General features: G+C 40.7%; 1 protein-coding gene across 6 annotated transcripts in view; it reads right to left on the minus strand.

Moving 5' to 3' along the window:
* ntng1a (netrin g1a) overlaps positions 1-22,987 on the minus strand; it is a 119,728-nt gene that overhangs the window by 31,287 nt on the left and 65,454 nt on the right. For all 6 annotated transcript variants that reach the window (XM_063484041.1, XM_063484045.1, XM_063484044.1 and 3 more), the window contains exon 4: positions 2,824-2,996. In XM_063484041.1, the coding sequence (XP_063340111.1) occupies positions 2,824-2,996 (173 nt within the window). The remainder of the gene's footprint in view (positions 1-2,823; positions 2,997-22,987) is intronic.

Raw genomic sequence — 22,987 nt, forward strand, 5'->3', positions numbered from 1 at the left:
ACACCTCGGGATCAAAAGTAGAGAAGCCTTCTGCTAAATGCGCATTTCAAAATCGCAGAGAGCCGCCCCAACCTTCGTCCTCCTGACCAACGCCTCCAGCGCTTCCGGTGGATAGCGAGGTTTTCCCAACCCATTTGAGAGTAACAGTCTCTCCAGCGTATCCTCAGTCTGCTCAAAACATCTCACCTTTGAGACGCCCAGGAGGCATCCCTAGCGACACGCATTAACAGTAGCCAGTGGCTACCCCATTGGCTACTTTTAATGCAGAGCAGCAGCGGCTTTACTCTGAGCTCCTCATGAATGACTAAGCTCCTCATCCAATCTCCAAAAATTCCTACCTTACAATGGTGAAGAGGTCTGTATGCCTGAGTGATCCCAGGAGCTGTGCTGTCAGGTCCAACTTGGCCCTACAGTCCTGGTTAAAGGGCCAGACTAATGCAGTTCTACTGACCGCTATGAACTCCTTGCATCTTTTGAGCAGGACTGAACAACACGATGCAGCCAAGATGTAATTTTTCAAAAGCATGAAAAAGTAAAGCAGCACACGTGTGTGTTGGTTTGTATTTAGCCTAATGTTACATAACTTTGTAAGCAGCCTGTTCTATTGCAACTTCTCAAAATTCCTGTTTTAGTAGAAATAAAAGTCTATAACTAATAAAGTTGTAATGCAGTTTAGAATTTTAAGCAAAATAATAATGTGGTTGCTGAACCTCCCACAGATTTATATAATCAAGAAAAATCAATTTTGCCTGAAGGATGGAAAGAAGTATGAAAAAGGGCACACACTGTTAACGGGAAATCTACAGGCCAGTAAGTCTGACATCTACAGAGGTGATGCAAAACCTCATCAGTACCTTTATTGTTGACAATGCGCCACGTAGAATTTCATCAGCGAGGAGGTACATTTAGTTTCTTAGGTACACCTGTTTACCTGACAGTAAATCTCTAATTAGCCAATCACATGGTCACGATTGAGTGCAAGCAGACATGGTCAGATATCAAACTGAGCGTTGGGAATAGGGAAGAAAGGTGATTTAAGTGTCTCTGAAAGTGGCAGGTTTTTTACTTACCGCCCTGGGCTGGTTGCTAGTTTAGTTTCGTTCTTAAATTAAAGCAAAAAAGTGATAGAAAATGAGTTTACACAAGAGCTACTAAACTAATCCAAGTCTCAAAGGGCTGTCACCTGTGGACAGGTTAAGAAAGGTTCACAGATACCAGATGATACTACAGTTAAACCTGTAATCCTCTTTTGGAACAATATAGAAGATTTAACAGCAAACTCCTTTAAATAAATTCCACTAACATTGTCCAGTAGTACTTAATAATATGGCCCACGACTAAGAGTGCTGTAATTACATGAAATTTCAATGCATTTTATTGGAAATTACATTGTAATTAATTTACGCATGAATAGTTAAAGGTAGGCACACTAGAATAAGGAGATAATAAGAAATAATTGCACTGTTAATATTTTATTAGTAATTTTAGGTAGTGCATGAGTAGTTTTAAGTACTGGAACTTCAAGTTTTTTGGGGGGGTTATTTTTTTATTTTTTTTTTATTTTATTTTATTTTTTTTACAAAAAAGAAGACACAAATTACTCTATAAGTAATTTTAAGTGCTGCATAATTTGTTTGGAGTGACTTAACTTTGCTTAAACTTCCAGGTATTTTACAGGACAGCAGACAATACTTTCCTCAACACTGCTTTTCAAAGTTATGCTTGGACAGTGACTGTAAAAGACAACAATGTTGACTCCATCATTTAAAGATCACACAGTCCTGCAGAGTCTGTTTGTTGCTGCTTTCTTTTTCTTGTAAGTTAGTAAGGGAAAACGGCCCTTATCACATTTATGTGGTAAAATAAAAGTTCAATAATAGAGCATCATCATGCATAATGAATATTATATAAAGATGTATACATATCCAAAAAGCGTACTTGTTAAGTGTTGAGTGTGCGTGCAATATAAGCTGGAGAAATACTGTTTGTTTCTCTGCAAAATTACCAAGAAATTACACAGTACTTCAGTTTACTTAAGCAGTAGTTAAACAGTATTATTTGTGTCTCCTTTCCTGTAAAATACCTAAAGTTAGACACTACTTATATTTACCTACAGTATAATTATTTCTTTGTTTCCTGTAAAAACCTGACTTATTATTCCCTTGTTCTAATGTACGTAGCTTTAAATATCTGTAGGTAACTAAAATTACATTGTAATTTCAAGTGTTAATTACAGGAGACTTACACTCGTTTTATAAAGCGCTACCCACTTTTCTCTAAAAAAAGGGAGAAAAATGATTCTTTTTTTGCACAGGCTGCATCAGCGTATAACGAGCTTCCAGAGGAGGTAGTGCAGGTTCTTTCACTTCACTCTAATTAGAGCGGTCAAGAAAAGGACATTTTCTAGAATACAGAGCTGTAGAAGAGAGAACAACATCCTATTTACACTGTGGTCTTTTAACTAGACTGCACTCTGGTCTGGAAACATTTGCTTCAACATAACGTCACTAATCATACACACATCTTTTTTGTATGCTGTTAATTGCTTCACTTTGCTTTGAAACGCCACAGCTCAGCATCTCACTCTGAATGTAACGACCGTCTGAACTCTCTAAAAGGACACACAGGATACTGATAATTAGGACTGGACTTTTATCACTTGTCTCTGTAGATGCATTTTTTAAAAAACAAATTCAACAAATTTTCCATTATTTTGTTGAGATCTATAAGACCTCCTGAAAGTCCTACACTGCCATGTCATCCATCTTTTTAATTAGCCAACACGTCAGAGGTGTGCTTGTGTTCGAGTGTGCGTGTACTCACAGATATTTGCGGTGCCCTTGGGTATGGGCAGGTATGAGCCAGCACTCCACGCTCGCCCCTGGTAGTTCCTCTTACAGCGGCCGCAGTCGGGCCCAGTGGTGTTGTGTTCACACTCACAGCTCAACTTCTCTTTGTCATACACGCAGCTGTTGGCGTGAAGATTGCACTTGCACCTGTCAAAGCAGAGGAGGGGCAGGGTTGAAAGAGGACAGGCACGTCAACATGAGTGAATTTTCCGGTGCTGAATAGAGAACAGACGGCTTTTATTTTGTTGGACAATGCTGTTGAAGGGCAGCGTGTCCTTGAATAGCAGTGGCACTGGAACACAGGCAGAGCTGCTAAAACAGTCGCCTTCTCAACTTCAAGAACTGCTAGTTCAAAGAAGGCAGGCGACTGCACGAATGAATCCGGCATCATTATTTCCTCCGCTTTTTTTCTCCCCCTCTCCACTCGGGAAGGTAGCTCGGTTTTAATTGTCCCACTGGAGGATGCGTAATTGTTGTAAGGTCACAGCTGATGGACACGAGAAGATCGGGAGGGAGAGGGGGACAAAGAGGTGCAGGGAGGGCCGAGGAAAACAAGCTAAGTTAAATTGCGAAACAAGCACTTGGAGATTGAAGACGTCGAAAGGCTCGCAGCTCCGAAAGATGACGAATACCTCGGAGTTAGCCAGAGGGCGGCGTGGAGCAACAGCATCACTACCTTCTCCATGACAAATTAATATGAGATGAGATCTCAGAAGCACATTTTCAGTTTGGAAAGAGGGACTCCCTCAAGGTGCACTAAATCCTCACTCACATCCTGCTCACTAGAACATCCATTTAACAATAAACTCAGCAGATTCATTTTCTGCTGTGGCTAGATGAGTATTGGGTGGGGGGTGTATCTGTTAATTTAATTTATGAGCTTCAGTCAAGCACTTTGAATTTTTAGACCTTTGCTGCAGACAACAACATGACTGAATGTTTCCACATTTCTCAGAGATGAGCTGTGAAAATTTGGTGACAATGCATTCTAACATAGTCTGATTTAAACATGAAGTAGGAGTAGGAGAATATTCCCTGCCCACAAGTGGATTAAAGGATTAAAAAAAATCTTTTATACTCAATGGCTGTCTACATTTCTACTTTCAGGTTCCGCCAGTGTTATGTCGGTGGTTTTGTTATTTTGTCCATTTTCTTTATAGAATCACTACTTTTATTTTGACAGCTAATGCTGAAAAAGGTGGCACGACACACTCCCCAAAATCATCACCGTCAAGCATAACCGTGTTGTTTTTAAAGAGTACCTGCCATGATCCCGAGCCACTGCCTGCACTGGCTGTAACAGGCATGACTCACCATAGATTAATGGTGCTGTATTTGTTTAGTTTGAGAGAGGAGGAAAAATGCTGAGAGTCAGGTAAAATGCCACTGTTCAAGCCTGTCTCAATCATTTTAAAGTGCAGTTTCATTCAGCATACTGGGAGTCCGTTACAAATGTCTTTTCTTTCTTCTCAAATCAAAGGAAATGTACAGAAAAAGAAAGAAAATTTGTGTTTGGTCGATTATTCCTTTGTTGTAAGAACGCTTCTTGGTAATCAGTCTTTTACCGTTGGAAAGCCTATTTATTGCTGTGAATGACCACAGCAGACCCGGTGACATCAACATGCTTTGCAGCATTCTTTATTAGCTCACACGGTTGCTGTTCACAATGTACACAGAGCTGCAGCTCTCCCACTGCCCGCTCAACATTACCACAACAACCCCAACCACAGGACCCAGTACAATATTTAAGTCGGCGGGGCGTGATTGCGGATGCCGTGCAGGTGCGTCCGCCTTCCCTGCACGGTACCGCAGGCCCCGCCCCGCCACAGTTGCCCTTTAAATGTTGTCACATTTGTAAGAAAAATGCATTTGTGGGTTGAGCAACAGAGTTGAGTCGATGAGCTGTACCCATGAAAAACTTGCTAAATCTTCTCTGTCAATTCCAAACAACTTATTCTGATGTAGATGCTTGTTTGGTGTCATTTATTGGATGTCTGGATGACTGAAGGCTGATGAAACAGAGTGGCTGTTTAACAGTTTACTCATTTAATAAAGAGGGGCCTCAGTAGCATGTGGAAGAACCACTAAATGCCCACAACAGCCTGGCGCCTCCTCCGCATGCTGGTCACATATTGCTGTGGGGTGGCATTACATTCTTCAACCAGCATTTGTTGCAAGTGATGTGGTTGTGTTGGTCACAGAATAAGCTGTTTGGCATTGGCAGAGAAGATCTAGCATGTTTTTTTAATGGGTACCACTCATCGACTCAACTCTGCTGCTCAACCTACTAAAACATTTTCCTTACAAATGTGGCAAAATTTAAGGGGAAATAAACTGGCCTTTTATCTGTTAGTGAGAAACTTCAGTACCAGCTGGCCTCTCTCACCCTGCCCATCCTGCTTTGCCACATCATGACTCATAAATAAACACAATAACTCCTAAAAGGGCGCAGTTTTAAATCACACACTGTCTCTGACCCTGGAAATACACCAACCTGCTGTTCGCACTCCTAAATGAAATGCTGCAGAGCTAATGAAGGTATTTAAGACAAACTGTCAAGAACCCCGCATTTCACTTATAAATGTCACCAGCTGCAAATTATATCATTTACAGCTAATTACCATGAAACCTGTAAATAATAAGCCAGCATTGTTATTTGGCTGTTTTGTTTTTTTTTGGTGGCTAGCTCGCTTCACTTTTTAACACCATTCCAAGAACACGAGGAGCACACTGTGTGCTTTTGTAATTTAGCAACACTAGCGCAGTCACATTCATTTCAAATATTCCATGCATATCGTATCATTTTAAATCACACAAAAGTTCTGATGTGGGACATCTGTTGTTTTGAGCAAGTGGCACAGAAACTGAAAGGTGTGAAAAAGCTTTCTCGGTAAGTAATGCTACAGCTTTTATTTCTCGTGATGTCAGGTATATTTTTAATAAGCCGCTGCTACCTTATGCTGGTTGTCTCATTTTCAGGTTACACTGTAGCAAAAGGCTGTGCATAATAATTAGGCTGACACCCACAACTTTAGTGTTTCTAAGACAACAAAAGCTAATTTCATGGATCTCTATATATTTTTTTTAAACTACAAATGTGAAAGCTCATCCAAAATGGATATGATTAACTGGAAGCATTCAGATTTGACATGCATTACAACCACCTGAAATGAGTCTATTTATTTCTGCCTGATAAATAGGTGCACAATACTATTAATGCTATTAACCCAGGAGTCACCCATACTGATGTGCCTAATATAAACCTTCTCGACTTTACTTTCAATCCAGAGGAGTGGTGGCTTCATTCTGACCTTTACTGGAAAAACTAAGCTCCTCGTCATGTCTCCAAAATCATGACCATACAATGATGGAGGTGAAAGGACTATTGAGTCAGGAAAAAGTAAATAAGATATCCAGCTAACTCACCACGAGCAGTGATACCAAACTCCTCAATGCATTTAGAGCCCCAGTGGGGCATAAGCTGCATGAGGAACAGTGGGGGTCTATTGCTTTGTGGACTGGGAAACAATTGAAAAGAATGGGCTTGGTGTTGGCACGCTTTTCTTAGTTTTTGTGATATTTTCCTGAATTTTTACTCATGTAATGGCATCTGTCAGAAAGCTTTCTGTTGTCTCGGTTCTGTGTTACAGATTAAAAAAGCGTTAAAAAAGAAATAAGAGCAGAAACTCTGTCATTTCACAGTCACCCATGTGAGGCCCGTCTAAGAGTCCACTTTGAGCTTTGAGCTTGACTGGGAAATTCTTTTGTTACACTGGCTTAAACGTATCACAGCGTTACCCAGTCGACACTGAGACGTAGCAAAATTGATTGAGAAAAAGTGCCTCGAGTTGAGTTGACGTGCACGCGCAGCTAAAAATCAAGACAAGATCAGAATCGGGTCCCACAGAGTGCCGCTCAGCGCAGCTGCTCCCCACTCTGTTATAAAAATCTGATTTTTACTGTGCGTGTATGTGGAGCGGATAGGCAATGTGGTGTGAAATGACTTCACACGGAGCCCTTTGCGGTTTAACCTTCAGCTTCTTTTAACATCTGCAACATTTTAATCAGCGTCCAGAAGTGATAGTGCCGTCGGCATAATGATGGAGGCCGCCAGTGAGGCCCGCAGGGCCTCATACCCGCCAGTGCTGTTGTGCTTCCAATCAACATCGGCTCCTGAATGCGAACACCAGGGGACTCTCCCTCACTGCTGCACCAGCAACAACATCTTCAGAGAAAGAGCCAAGTAAAACTGTATTTAACAGCAATTTAATAGCAAATCTCCTCCAGGGTTTCCCACGAGTACAATGTTGTGTCTTCGTTTCCTGTTGGCGTGTTTTCTCCTACCTTATCATTCTCCTCATTTCTCTCTCCTCGTTCCACCTATTAGGCTGTCATTTTTATTTTTTTTTTTTTACTTAGCTCCAGTCTCCCCCATTAATAAATATTCATGGACCTAAGACATCTTTGTTTTTGTGTGGTGCTCTCAAAGTGATATTGCTCAAGGCATTATTGAGTGTGCCAGCCACCTGTGAGCTAAAGGTCCTGATATGTATTCACGAAATAACCCATGAGGCTGTGAGCTCAAATTGCTAGACTGGCAAAAAAGAAGAAGAAGCAGAAAAAAAAAAAAAAAAAAAAAAAAAAAAAAAAAAACAGGATGGAAAAAAACTTTGAAGTTTTGATTCCATTTTGTCCAAGAGAAAGGAGCGAGCATATTCTTATATCTGAGCAGGGTTTAAAGTTTTCCTTGAAATGTTGGAAATAGAAGATACTGTTGGGCACAAATTTATTTTCCCCCCTTTATTCCGGTGCAGCAGAGCAGCCCGCTGAGACTTAACTTACCTGCAGCAGCTTGTCCATGACCTCTGCAGTAATGGGATTCTGATTGACACTGGGGGTGCCGACGACATATTGGAGCCTTTCCATTGATGACGGCAGCAACAACAAACATAAACAAGGCAACACAAAGCCGTTGTTTTCAGGAAAACCACCCTTATCCCTTCCATTGGTTCAGCCACTATCTGCGTAATTCCTTTCAGCCGAGTTCATTCCCAGCTATCGCTCCATTTTGCTCGTTGCGGCATCAAAGCCAAAAGTATCAGCCACTAATTAATAGTAATTATCCACAATCCAAGCAACAACATCCCCGATGCACAAAGCTGCTGATCCCAACAAATTGAGCAGACTAAACTCAACACGGTCCTTAAGTGGGTTAACTAAGTGAAGCAATTAAATTTCAATCAAACGGCCAGGTGTTTTCATACTCAAGCCAACTGGGTCAAATGCTCGGTTAATAAATGCTTCTTTTAGCGCGTCTGCATTCAGTGTCTGCTGTACATGAGCGACAACACACCAGGGGTCGTAGGGGGGCAGGCGATAGGGTGAGGGGCAGCTGGATCAGAGGACAGTACAGCTTAATGATGTGTAATCAGAATGAAATTGAAAAACAGGAATGGCTGGGAGAAAAGGTCTTGGGGTGTGTGCTTGATAAATGTGTGATTGGTAAATTGTACAATATATTTGTCCCGCATGATCTCATCCCAAACACACACACACACGTGCATCTATCGTAATATCCTGCATTGACATGTAAGCTTGCAGCTGCTGTCCGTAGTAAGTTAAAATGGATCAGCCTGCCTGCTAACGTGTTACCTGCTAATTGCCTCTTCTACCTCTTGCCCCCCTGCTCCCGGCCTGCGGTGCATTGTGGGAAGTGGAAGAAGTGAGATTTCAGCAACAGCCCTCCTGGGATGGACCTCAGCCCCCAACCTCCCCCCTAATTATATCCGCCTTCCCCATCGCTCCCTCTCTTCTCACTAGAAAGCAGACGGTTAGAGAAAAGTGCAGGCTGTGAGAAAAATCACGGCAGATTCACTGAACTCCTCGCCTCTTTCGGGTTTAACTTGCATGAGAGAATACATTTACACAGCTGATGAACGAGCAGACCTTACAGATCTGTTACGTGAATACGTTCGCAGTTTAACCTTACAGGAGCGATGCTGAACATAAAATGCCTTCACACGTCGATTTGAATTCCTCAACACAATACCCAGCTTTAAACAACCCGAGTGCTTGTGACCTCCACCTTTCGATTTGGTGGAAATCTTTTTATTCTTATTTTCTAACATATTAAACATTTATTTCTGTTACCTTCTAGTCTGCTTTTAATTTATTCGCACAGTTGGCAGCAGGAGAGAGCAGGAGACAAAGTATGTTTCAGAAAATGATGTGAGGCCAGAACGGGCAGTGCAAGCTACAGTCATAACAGCGAGTTGCACTGGCTGGCTGCGCGACTTACGATAATAAATACTGGACAAGTGATACGCTTAAGGAGGCAATTAAGTCTTGAAGTGGCACACACAGTGGGGAGCCTGTGAACTTGAAATTTGCAGGAGTTTTAATTATTTCAGTGGTTGTTTTGGTGAGTGGATGAGCAGCTCTTGCTTTCTGTTGCGTAATACTCTCAACATTATTCACTCTAAATATGAAAAAACAATAAGATCTTGCCAGACTAACATAACCTTGACAATAAATACTTCTTTAAACCACTCAATCTATTACAATCCATATGACGCCTAGAAAACTTTACAGTATATTTTACAATTGCTGTGCAAACGTGGTTCTCCTTTTGTCCCATCCACTGAAAATGCAGAAAAGTGTAAATGCGGAGCCTGCCTGCATCAATCAGCCCGAGTCATCCATCTATCGAATCCTCAGCATTACTAATGTATGGGGTTGGACATGCTATCCAAGCAGGAGTCAATCAAGAGGTCTTTACTGCCTGTGACACGCCAGGCCAGTTCAATAGAATCGACATGCTGGGCCTCAGTGATACTGCGCTCAGCTAAAGACTACTGGCTGTGGACCCAGCGACAGCAAACGCACCGCAGAGGCATGAGAAAGCTCCATCATAGGGAAGACACACAGTTTGAGGTGAGGCCAGGTGGAGAAGCGACATTAGCTGATCCTGTCATTTCATAGGAGACATTAGCGCTTGGAGCCCTGGACAGAAGTAACTCCCTAAAGACACTGCAGCATTGATCAGTTTGGGTCCGCAGACTGCGAGGGGTGACTGCTTTTGTGTGTGTGTGTGTGTGTGTGTGTGAAAGAGAGAAAGAGAGAGACAGAGAGGAAGCAAGCATTTGTAACGATGATTTGTAGTGATATAGAGTCAATCTGCAACCATACAACAAAAAGAAAAGCATCAGAAAATAATAAAACACCCCACTTTTCCTTGTTTAGTCTTATCTCACTGCTTCCTACTAACATCACTATCCATTAAACTTTGGCAACACTCTTCTTTGTTATTTAATCCCGGTGTCTGGAGCAGACACTTCACACGGCTACACCCGCTAGGGGCCATAATCTGAAACCAGGGTAAGACCCAAAGAGCAGGTGTAATTACAGAAAATGTTGACAGTTTTCCAGAGGGGTTAAGTCTTAGTACACTTTGCTCCTTATCCGGGGTGAGGGTCATTAGTAGCTCAGGTGGTTACTATGTTCACTTCTTAAAAAAGAAAATCCCCTGAAAGACCTGTAGCGCAATCATCTGCAGTGAGCGAAATGAGGGATTGCACAGCTTCCCGAATGAGCCAGAAGTAAAAGAACAAAGTGGGTGTGAGCAGTAGATAATTTGAGCCATACATCAAAATATAACTATCTGACTGACTCTGCTTTGTGATTGCAAATCTACACACAAGGGCACTGTATTAGAAGGTATTTCTAGATAAAACTAAAAAAGAAATGAAAGTAAAAAGGGACATTTTTACAAACAACAGCTGAACAACACAAGCAAAATGCTATTAGGATCACTTTATGGGAGCTGTCCGTTCAGCACCACAGACACACAACCAATGAGCTGAAATCTGTAATCGCTCTTTGGTCAGTGGAAATCATGCCAAAGTCTGACTCGAAAAAAATACTCAGAATATTCACAAAAATCTTGCACATTATTATTGTTATAACTATTAGTATTTATTTATTTATCTATTTAGGATTTCTTTTTCTGATAATAATTAATTTAGGTGGAAAAAATGTGCAGAAATGTATAAAATTAGATCCAAAAGTAAAAAAACAACAACACTTTTTTTTTTTGCTGCCTCTGTACACTACCACAGTAGATTTTAAATCAAATAGCCAAAATGTGACTGAAGTGAACCCTCCACCATATTTGGCATTACACTTGGAATTGTGAGCTGTTTCTCTCCTTCTCCATACTTTATTCTTTCCATCATTCCCATCAACCAGGTTCATCTAGGTTTCATATGTCCAAAGAATCTTTCTCAGAGCTGTGGAGGCTCTTTTAGGTGTCTAACCTCCCGTTCTTGAGTGTAACCAGTGGTCTCCACCTTGTTGTAAACCATCTGTACAGTATTTACATTCATGAAGAAATCGCTTGATACACCTACCACCTGAAGGGGATTGATTGCATTGGTGCGGTCTGACCTTCTTTTTTATTTGGAAGGCATGGTGTGGATAGTACACCTTCCCACTGTGTGCTATCCACACTTCCATGTGTGTGCGTGCAGAGTTGGAAGTAGGGAAAGCAGCCACAAAACCCCAGCACGGAGCAGATTCGGCACCAGTGACAATAGATAGGGCATCTATTAAGCCAGACATGATTAAAAAAAGCTAGAATGGAAGTGGGTTGCAAAGTGGCTTGTAGATGTGCTGACACTGTGGGCAGTCTAATGTAGCTTAAACAGCTATAGGTCTGCCAATGGTGTACTTGCTGGTGTGGGCTGGCACTGATATAAGAGACCTGCTGGGACTGTGGGTGAACTTGACTTTATAGACTACCTGAACTATCTATTAACTACAGTAGCAATCTTGGTTTTCTTTAATTCTGTTATATTTGAAAGCTATAAATGGTTTTCACATTCAGATATCCAATCAACCAGTTGTTAAACACACACAATACATACAGTATATGTTTATAACTTTAAACAGCATATTGCAAAGTGTTAATTATTATCATTTCCAAATTATCTCAACTGCTCTAAAAGTGAAATCATTTACCAGAGATAAAAGAATATTTATGCTCCCATGGTGGTAATCAGCTGAGAAATAAAATATATAATATGCTTTGCCTCTAACCCCCATCACCTAACATCACAATCACCTTCAATCACAGCTGTTAGCCCAAAACATCACTCAGTCATTACCTTGCAAAAAGTTACAGTACCTTCCTAAAGAACTGAAATCTGGAACCTTCCATATGGCACTTTTTCTTTGTTTGAATGCATTCTCCTCCTCTTTTGTTAGTTGCAGCTCTATTGTGCATTCCCATTCTGCTTGAAGGCTAAAGCACCATCAGATGGCAATACATAATGAGCACCTACATTCACTGGCCTCCGCAAAAGATAACTCGCTCAGAATGGCTTTTCATGTCTCAATGATCCCATTATCAGGCAGTTTTTATTCATCACTCCCTGTCGTCTTCAGATCAGAATCAAATATCTTGCTCGGGGAGGTTTTGGATCTTACCACAGAAATGCACACGCCGCTGTTGCTGTGTGTATTTATTTGCGATCGAGGTGATTTTGACAAACAGAAACAGTATGACGACGCTGTCAACAGTTCTCCCTCTGTTAGAAATGCTGTATCTGCTCCAGCTTGTGAGGGGGAAATACAGCCATATGGTGTTTTCTTCACTGACGAGGCTCTCTTCTCATGTCGCCTATGCCGATATGGCTAGCTCGGTGGGAGGTCTGACTGATAAAATGAAGCAAAACTCTTTTTGCTATTTCAGATTATGTACCACTGTAGAACTAATCATCACATTCTTTCAATGAGGTCATAATGAGCGTCTCAGTCGCCTTAAGTTCTTAGTTTATTAGCATGTTTGTTGCAAAGTCTCACATTTGCTATTTTCAAGTCAGAAAGTCATTATAACAATAACTCTGAGAGACTATTTGGGACTGTCATGTAGCTGTAAGTAGGCGCTGTCTTACAATGATGTGTGGATACTGTTTAAAAGTGCTGCTTTGTGAGCCAACCCTACCAGACAAAACAGTATCTTAGTCCATCCACTTACATCCTGAAAAAATTGTTTTTTGAAATACTTTACTCTATTTTTTAATGTCTTCTGGAAGGATTTTAAAATTCAATACATGCTGCCACTGCATGCATGCGGCATCCCTGCTGCTTGGCCAATCATGCACTAAACATTACTGTTGAGCAGCAACTCAGGTAACGCACCGAGTCGATATGAATGTATTTCCTAGAGATATGGGGAATAACAGAGATGGGGATGGGGACAAATGGAAAAAGGGTGAATTTAATTCAGTGCCAATAAAATTAATTTTTGCAGAGTCACTTGCAGATAGTGGGAGGAATGGCATAAAAAATAACCTCTAACACATTCATGTTAAAGCAACACAGTGAGTGTTACGAAGCACAGACGGTCAAGGGCTGTGGTTTTAAGTTTTAGACTTGATGGCCCAACACAGGCCTTTATGACACATAAAATCTGGTCACAATCAAATCTAAATTAAATTTTTCAACCATCTAACACAACTACATTTTCTGCACATGCCTGCATGATGATTTACAGTTAAAGACAGAAATGTATTTAAACTTGCCCTTTATTTTTTTCCGAATGTTTTTCCTGATGCAAGTGTCAATAACTGCCCTAGCTTCAAACCGGTTACTGAATCATCAGTGTGGTGGAGGTGGCTGCGAGTGAACGAGAGGTCAATGAGCAGATTAGTCATGAAACCCCGACAGGAGGGCCGATTATGAGGACGACTGCAGCCGAAGAAGAAGGGGAGGAGACATGGTGAAAAAGGCCCTCTCCATTAATGAAATGGGTCACCGCATGAATGTTGAATGCGCTCGGTGGACGGTGAGGAAGAGAAAAATGTCTCTGATATGCCTGGTTTCTGCACTAAGATCCCTTTTCTAGGAAAAAAAAAACTGGCGTGAGGATAAGATGGTTTTATGAGAAATCAGATTGAAAAATGTCTGACTGCACACTCAATGACAGTGTTGAGATTTTAATGTAATGCCCGTAAAGCCTTTGAGTTTATCATCTGTATGGGAGTATTTATATTTATTCATCAGGCTGGGAATCAAAAATGGCTGCATTATCTCTCTTGATGTGTGTGCGTGTGTGTATGTGTGTGAATTAGGTAAAATTCCCATTGAACTAGATTTGGATTTACGCAGAACAATAACGGAGAGCTATTGCCTGGCACATTTGCTCTCATAAATGCACACACATATGTATGAAAGACACACCTGGTCTTAATAGTAGAAATCCTGCAAGTGCTGCAATATAAAGAGTACACCATTTGTAAACACATATATTTTTCAGTCAAATCAGTTTTATATATACGAACGGAAATTAACACACGATCCATTTTGTATGACGTGTTAATGTCATCTTTCAAAGTAAAAAATGAATGTTGCTGCATCCCTGAGAACGAGAAAAGGATTTGTTGAGGCGAGGTGCCTCCTGTCCTCTGTTCTGCTGATAAAATCTTTCATGTCACTTGTCGCTTTGCTCCTCATATCTGTGGACTTGGTTGATTTCTCTGGCCTGTGATAAAAAGAACGGATTGGCTCGTGCACCTTCTGTGGGTTCAGTGTCAGTGAAACGGTGGCTTAGCTCTTGATTTTTTTGTGCAAGAAGCTTTGAGTGTACTTCATCCTGTAGTTGGACAGAACTATGCTCTGCTATTAAATCCGTTGTTTCTACAATTTGTTTTGGTATGCATATAGTAAATACGAGCATCAGCTGTTTTTAGCAAGAAGGAGAATATGTTGATATACACTCACGGGACACTTCATTAAGTACACCATGCTAAAAGGGGTTGGACCCCCTTTTGCTTCATGGCATACAGTAGATTGAACAAGGTCCTGGAAACAATGAGAGATTTTGGTCCATACTGACTGAAATGAGCACAGAGGTTGCACTGATCATGTCTACATGACTAAATGAACTGACTTGCTGCCATGTGATTGGCTGGTAAGAAATTCGTATTAATGAGTGGTCAGACACGTGTACCTAATGAAGTGGTCATTGTGCACATGTTCTAATTCTGACCACTGTGGAAGTTAAATAAGCTAAAAGCTGACTTGATTAAAATTAAATATAATTATCATAAGAAACTGTTTTGCAAAAGTAATGCACTCCCCATGACTGTTCAGAGGTTTGAATGATGTCCTTTGTAGTTTGTTTAAAACCTGAATTACATTTTATGCTTGTGTATTTTATGTATGTCACTACCAGCTGACCCGGGAAAGGTTTTTTCATTATAGCAATCCGCTTCAAACATCAGCAATAATTTGAAAGCACTATCTCAAAAGCAAAGATTGCACTTTCACCTGGCTGACTCTCCTCACACAAACTACGCCTACAGAGATTTCTATAGGCTGCCCTCTTTTTAAATTCTGCTTAAGCTGCAACAACTTCAGATGGGGAACAACAGAAGGCAAACACTTTGCTGTTTGTGTTATTAAAAAAATAAAATAAAAAAGGGGTCTTATGAAAGTCCAGTACAATAGGTTTAAGCTGGATTGTCTTTGGAAAGGGGCTATTCAGCAAACAGAGACTAAGCAGTCAAAATCCATCCTTCTTTCATCCAGTTATTTGTATGTGCAAGTGGTAGGCACTGAAGGGAGAAGACAGAGGAGGTTTGAAAGGGAGTGAAAAGAAGCTGTACTTGGTAAAAGACACTTTACACGTGGAAATGTCTGGTCCCACCTGTGCTCCTGATGTCCCAGTGTTTCTGCGGTTTTACCTTTCACTGTGTTTCTTCTCGGTCGCCTGTTTGTCCGCTCTCTCACGGCTCCCCCATCTCTCCTGCTCCCGACTCACCTGCACACCTGTGACTCATCTACCAGTCAGGCTCCTGCAGTACATATATCACAACTCTACACTCTATTTTCCGCCCCATTGTTCAATCGCCCACGTGTTCCTAATGGCCAAACTGCGACTTTTGTTCAGTCTCTCCTCAGATTGTTTAAGCTATGCTGTGCTTACCTGTGCTGTATTCCCAGTCTCCCAGTGTTCCCCGTGTCCTGTCTCAACCTGTGAGCTCTAGGCTTCCCCATACCACCCTCCTTTCATTCAAAAACAAAACTGTATTAAAGTGTTTTCAAATTTCTGCTTTTAACCCCAAAAGTGTACATATACACACAATGGACACAGTTTTTCCTTTTTTCACTTTTCAAGGTCTTTGTAACTGATGTGATTTTTCTGGACTAAGGGATCAGACAAAAAAAAAAAAACTAGAAAGAAAACCAGTAACCGCTTCAGTAAGGTGATATGGTGGTATTCAGGGTGGGGCATCTTACTAGCATGGTTTAAAGGAATGACAGCTGTAAATCATTATAAAAATCACTTTTTTGGAGGATGACAAAGCCCCTGTCCTCAGGGCACTGAATGGTTTGATGAGTATGAAAATTATATGGATATGGCCTTCATAGTCACCATCAGTCCCTGGGTGGACAGCTTAAACACTTGGTGGCTGCATAATGTAAAACCTTACTGCTCGGTGTGTTTATCAGAGTGTGTGGAGCCTGTGCCAGTGTTGATCCTTTTTTAAATCTAGTGTTTCATTGGAGGACTGAGGACTGTATTCGTGATTTGATCTCTTTGTTACTCAAATAGTAAATCTGGTGATCTGTGTTGTTGTTGAGTTTTTCCTCCCTGTGTGCTTTGACATTGGTCTGCAGTCTAATCCTCAGTCTGTCCTCTCCTGAGGGGTGTAGTATGAGCTTTAGTGAGATATACTGAGTCTAAGAGTGTACAGTGTTATAAAGGTGCCCCCTTATTTTTAATTTGTAATTTACGGCCCGCTTCAAGTTCACCATTTAGGAAATCTGTATGAACTAAATCTATATGAACTTATATCTGTGTTTATATAGGTAACTTATTAAGCTGTACCTCAGCTCTAAAATTACAACAACATAAAATGCATGTAGTGCATTGTCACTGGAATTTGCATTCAGCTGATCGTGTAAGAAATGTAAAAATGTCATCTTGCTTATTTCTAATCTGCTTTAAAGACTTTTTTTTCACACTGCTGGTATTGCAGCTACTGGGACACAGATTAGAAAATTGATCAGCTACATTTCTCTGCTATTTATCACTGAGAATACCTCGTCAATCAATAAAATTAATTCCACTTTGATCTGGTGACAACCTAAAGCGATTCCCACGCCTCCTTCATTAGTCTGTGGGACAGTGTCAGAGCTGAACATTGTGTCTAACCTTTAACGTATCAGGACAAGGATACAGGGCTGTGTGCACCTGTCATGTTAGAAATGCACTGAAATAAATCTGTGAATATGAGTTAGGGTATTTATTTTTCTCCTTTTGAAGACAGACTCTCAAGATTCGGTGGTCAGTTGAATCATTTTGTGCTGGAAGAAAAGACTCAAAAGATGTCAAATTCCCCCTTTTGTGTAAGTGTGCAGTGATCCTGCAGCAGAAAGCCCGGGTTCACAGGAAGTTAATAACCACTGTTTTGATACCTGTTATCTCAGAATTGGGGGTTTCAGTGGTTTTAGGTTACATCCTAAACGTCTTAAATAGGTGAATATGAATGAAATGAGCATGTAATGCTAAATGTTTTATTCATGGGAAAAATGACTGCTTTGGTAGAGACAAGGTGTTTCATTAAATGCTGCGTTATAGTTCAGATAACATGACATTACTCTCATTAGAAAAATGTATTTTTGAATAATTACAGTTACCTTGTAACTGTTACATTGTTACACTTGTTACATTGTAACTGACGTCTTTATTATAAAGGCAGCAGCTTCCTTTGTCGCCTCCAGAGTTCTGTGACTTGCAGTAATCATCCATCCTTGCTCTCACTAACAGTAACTACAGGTGTCAACAAATCAACCAGGAATGAATTCCTTAAAAAAAAACCCTGAAAATAAATAAAAAAAAAAGAATAAAAATTAAAAATGTACCAAGTGTCTTTTATAGCAGTTAATTAAGGCAGCCTTGATTGACGGGGTACATTACTGCTCACAACACTTTGGTCTCACCATCCAAGAATAATCTCCATTTTTGTCCACTGTCACAGAGAACACAGATGTGGCGACACTTTGCCAGTAGCTGTATACAGATGACTTCACACAGCTGTGGCCTCTAAATACGATGCACTATGCTCTGCAGTTGCTACAGCGATATGTTTTCTGCCTGTGGCCTGTGCACTGCCGAATCCTTCAAACTTGCTCTTTCTTTTCTCTGTTTTACCTTCACGGTTCATATGTGTAGTGTTTGGGCAAGTTTTTGCATTTGGGAATATCAGATTAATTGGATGGGAGGTAACTTTCTATATTAATAGTGCTCACGGGGGAACACACCCACGACAGCTGGCTTCAGACTGGTACATGTTGGGTACTGGACTGTCAATACTAAATGCTCCACTCAAGTAGTATTGCTTTCATTACTGACGTTAACAAGAGGTTTACAAATGGAGATGTCACAGCATGAGCTGCAAGAGAATAAGACGAGGACTCTGTTGAGTTTTTAAATACTTTACCGGGACAGGTGGCGCTAATAAATCATACCAGGATTTAGTTTGTGCAGGCGTATGTCAGTGTTTGCCTGCTTGCCTCCACCTCTCTGCAGCTGCAGGTTGGTACCAAAGACTCAGATGCTCTTGTCCAAACAACCTTACATCGAGTATGCACAATTTTCAAAGCTCTTACAGCCTTCTGAAGCAGATTCTTCCAGCACAGTAAAGTTTCTGCTCCAACTGATAAAAATTTCTTTTGAGCTCCTCAACCTGGCAATCTCAAGCTGGGAGGGTGTCAGCTAGAGATGAACTAAAGGAGGAGGATCAAAGACATGGAGGTAAAGAAATGGCTAAGACATGAAGTCTGGAGCAACAGGTGATTTGGTGTTGATGGACGGAGGAAGCGAGAGACATAAAGAGGCAACGGCGGCTGTATGGTAGCTAGCTGAGGGAACACAGATGCTAGATAATAATGTGAGCGAAAGAGGCTTTCTGAGATAAATGAAGGCCCAGCAAAAGCATAGCATTTCCTCATGGCTGTCAGCCAAGATGTCAATATCTATTTTCCTTTAAGCTATGAAGTGGAGCTCAGTCCTCAAACCAGAAGTAAACTCATTGTACTGTAGAGTCATTTAAAGCAGGCTAAAGCTGGGCCAAATAAAAAAACAAAAACGTCTCCAGAGTGGTGACTATGAACTATCGAGAAGAGGTATGAGTTCATCTGAAAACTTGGGGTCAGTAGGTCAATATTTTACTAGTTACTTTTCAGATTATTTTGACCCCTTAACTCTGTTAAAATAAACCATCTCATAAGTCATATCTTTTTTGTGCTGTGTCCTCCCTTCACCCTCAGCCAGTTGCATCTGGTTTTGTCAGAGGTTTCTTCCTGGTAAAAGGGAGTTTTTTCCTTCCCACTGTCCCCAAATGCTTGCTCAAAGGTCATTTGATTGTTGGGGTTTTCTCCATATTATTGTACGGTCTCTAACTTACATATAAAGCACATTGAGGTGACTGTTGTTGTGATATGTTGCTTGATAAATCAAACCTTTAACTGAATTCTATTGAACTTTTCCTATAATGTGTTTATTCATCATATAAGGAATTCTCCAGTGTGTGGGATAAAAAAAATTTGTGGCATGCTTGGTTTCCTAGCAACATGTATCTGTTATGCACATTTTTATTATGTAGTGTGCCACAGCTAGGGAGATGCGATTGGTAGATGGATATATAGGAGACTGCAGTTAGATAAAAAAATGAATAATTACTGCAGGGCTGAGTGGGTCATGGATGGATGTTGTGGGTCAGGGTGGGTCAGTGTGTGATGGAAGGTGTGGAGAACCGTCGGGTTGCTGGCTGTGTTGTTGGCACAGGAAGTGTAGCTGAACTGAACAGAGAGTCCAGAGTGTGGTGGAGTTCTAATATGAACAAATAAAGAGTGAAATCCGGAGCAGAGTAGCCAGATTTAACAGTATTTCAGGCCTGAGGAGCAGAGGAGGTGAAGGGCTGGAGGCTGAGGCAGGGCAGTGTGGACGGTGGATGAGAGAGACTGCAGGTCTTCTACAATAATTAAATTATTACAATGTGTTGTGCTCTCTTGTATCGTTCTATCCATTGTTTATTAGTGTATTTTAAAATATACTTTACCCTTACAATGGACAATGAAAATATCTAAGTTATTTGTAAGACTAATAAAACCACTAATGCCTCATCTTTAATGCTTACTTTGTTAAATCTTTCTTTCAAAATGCCCCCCGCCCCAACAGTTCTACTATTAAAGTTTTTTTTTTTCTGATAAAAAAATATTTTTCTCTCATGCCTTGATGAAGGTCAATAGGACACGTTTGTTGTTAACATGGTTGTAATAAATTGATGAACCTGAGATGTGTCAATTTTTTTCTGAATGTGTTTTTTGTGCTACTTATTTACTTTTGTGTATTTAACAATAAAAATGAGACTTCTTCCAAAAACTCTTCTTCTTTGTTCGCTTTATTCTGCTTCTTTTTCTTTTCAAATTAAATTGTGAGTACAACACTGTATATGAAACAGTTAAACTGAGCTGCATCCCAAGCTGCTGCAAGAGTCAAATTCTGCATTAATATGCTGCAGATTAGTTGAAAATAAAAATAATCATCAGCTTGGAATGAATGAGATGGGCCTATATGTGGAAATAATTTAAATTTAGACACCACAGTATCTCATAAATGTAACTGAATTGGGTCTATGATTACACTGTTTTCTCAGCTCTGGCCTTTGTGACAGCCACATCATACTTCCTTTGTCTCTCTTTGATGAGTCTCCCTCCACCGTCATGGACAGAGACATACTCGTACACTAGATATTTTGTCTTACAGCCTCATTACCTCTTGAAATGGCTCACTTAACACATCGTTCTCAACCAACAAAAGGCCGTTGGGTCATTTGATTGGAGCCATCAAACTAACATGTGGTATGGTTTTTTAACAGATGGTGCAAAGTTATCTGGTCCAGTCTCTTGGCCTGTCCTACAAACATGGCATTCTCCCACACAGTGACTAATGTAGAATGCTGGTAAAAAAAAAATGGATGAAATGCAGAGCACAGCTAGATGTAAATAGATGCTCATGGCGGCAGAGAGTGAGGGAAAGAGACAGAGAGAGACTAAAGAGGGTAGACAAGTGAAATGACTTATTCAAGGGGGAAGTGGGCAGTAAGAAACATGAAATTAGCACAAATAGATTATCTGTCGACTACAGGCAGGCCTAAGAGCAAGCCAAGCACTGTAGAGGGAGAACGAGCGAGAGAGAGAGCGAAAAAAAAAGCAGATCGACTTCTTGTTTATTCCTGCCTCGGGGGAGTTTCGATGGAGCCATCACTCACCAAATTGCTGATCTGTAGTTGGAACAGCTGTATCCATAGCACACACGGACTGAACTATACTGCAATTATAATGCAGCAATAGTGCGACCTATGGTCTGTAGGAGAGATGAAGTGTTTAATCCCTTACAGATGGTGTGTTTCTGCATTCCACAGATGAAAAGCTTTCCTTTCATTGCCATTTTTTTGTAGTATTGTGGATTTGAGCCAAAAAGATAATACAGTAATGACACCGCTATAGCAGCGACAATTCACTCTAAGTGATGCACAATTATTGCAAAACGTGCAGCAATGCAGATTTACAGTGCTTTCAAAGCAATTCATCAAACACAAACAATGCCAAAAACACACACATATTCCTTTGGGTGGGTGGGAATGAAGACTAAATTGTGAAGGCATGATGACGTGATTATATTCTGTGGGCAGTGAGAATGGGCACAGTAATATGATTGCTACAGATCAATTTCATACCAGTTTTGTTAAAAAAATCAATTTTCTGATATGATTTAATATAAGATTAGAAAAGATTACAATCCAAATTTTCTTTATTTGGAGTGGAGCATATTTTTTGCTTATTAATGTAAACTTAAGAATGAACAACCTATTTTTTTAACCCAGGTAAATGAAATGAGAAGTGGAAAGGACACAGTATACATTAGCCTAATGACTCATACACAGAGCTGAAATGAGACTGTGCTGTTATTTTACAAAGTTTGGATCTGTAATTAATGTCGGCAGATACCCAAAACAATAATATCAATATTGTGTTGAAGCTAAAAGTTGGATCATTGCATCACAAGAAATAATCTTTATCAAAAATATCTTCAGTAGACTTAGTTTATGCAGTATTTGTTTTGAATAGCACTATGTAAATTAGCATACTCACTTCATTTACTTATTCACTGATTGTTTATTTGTTACCTTTATTACATGGTGACAGTGTAAGACGGCAGGTGAATTTCAAACTGCAGCATGTATTTGATGTGGTCATGTGGTTTGTTCATCAACAGTACCGCACGGCTATCAGTTTGCTCGTTGTGGTGATTTATTCAAATTGAATGACTCACTGCAGTAAAATCTAACTATTTCCCAAATGCTGTTTAATTTTGGAGAGAGAAGGTTCTACTCCGGCTTCCTCCCACAGTCCAAAGACATGCAGTTAGTGGGGATAGGGTAATTGGTTACTCTAAATTGCCCATAGGTGTGAATGTGAGTGTGAATGGTTGTCTGTCTCTATGTATTAGCCCTGCAGCAGACTGGCGACCTGTCCAGGGTGTACTCTGCCTCTCGCCCTAAGACAGCTGGGATAGGCTATAGCCCCCCCGTGACCCTGACAAGGATAAATGGAAGAGAATGGATGGATGGATGGATGTTTAATTTTGGACACCGAAACCAAATGTTGGTTGTCAAAATTATTGGTCCGTCCCCTGAGCAATCCCACCCAATTCTTCCCAGGTGAATCTCTCAAGGTCTTTCAGATTTGATGATCTTCTGGCGTGAAATCCTGGTCCTCAGTTCACTTCACAGAATTTCATTGTGATTTAAGTGAGGGCTCTGTGCAGGTCAGGTAGTTCTTCACCAGGAATGACGTGTGTTTTGGTTCGCTGTAGTGTTGGGAGACTCAGGATGACCTAGATGCAGTTTTGTTGCTGACTGCTTGAGGTTTACTTTTAATATCTTCCCATATCCTTCTTCCTTTGGTAATTCCTTCCATTTTGACGAGATTCCCAGTTCCAGACGCACTGAAGCATAATACTCCCACCACCATGTTTTACTGTCGAGGCGGTGTTCTTTGGGTTG

This window comes from Pelmatolapia mariae, linkage group LG9, assembly GCF_036321145.2.
Source record: "Pelmatolapia mariae isolate MD_Pm_ZW linkage group LG9, Pm_UMD_F_2, whole genome shotgun sequence".
In the NCBI taxonomy this organism is placed as follows: Eukaryota; Metazoa; Chordata; class Actinopteri; order Cichliformes; family Cichlidae; genus Pelmatolapia; species Pelmatolapia mariae.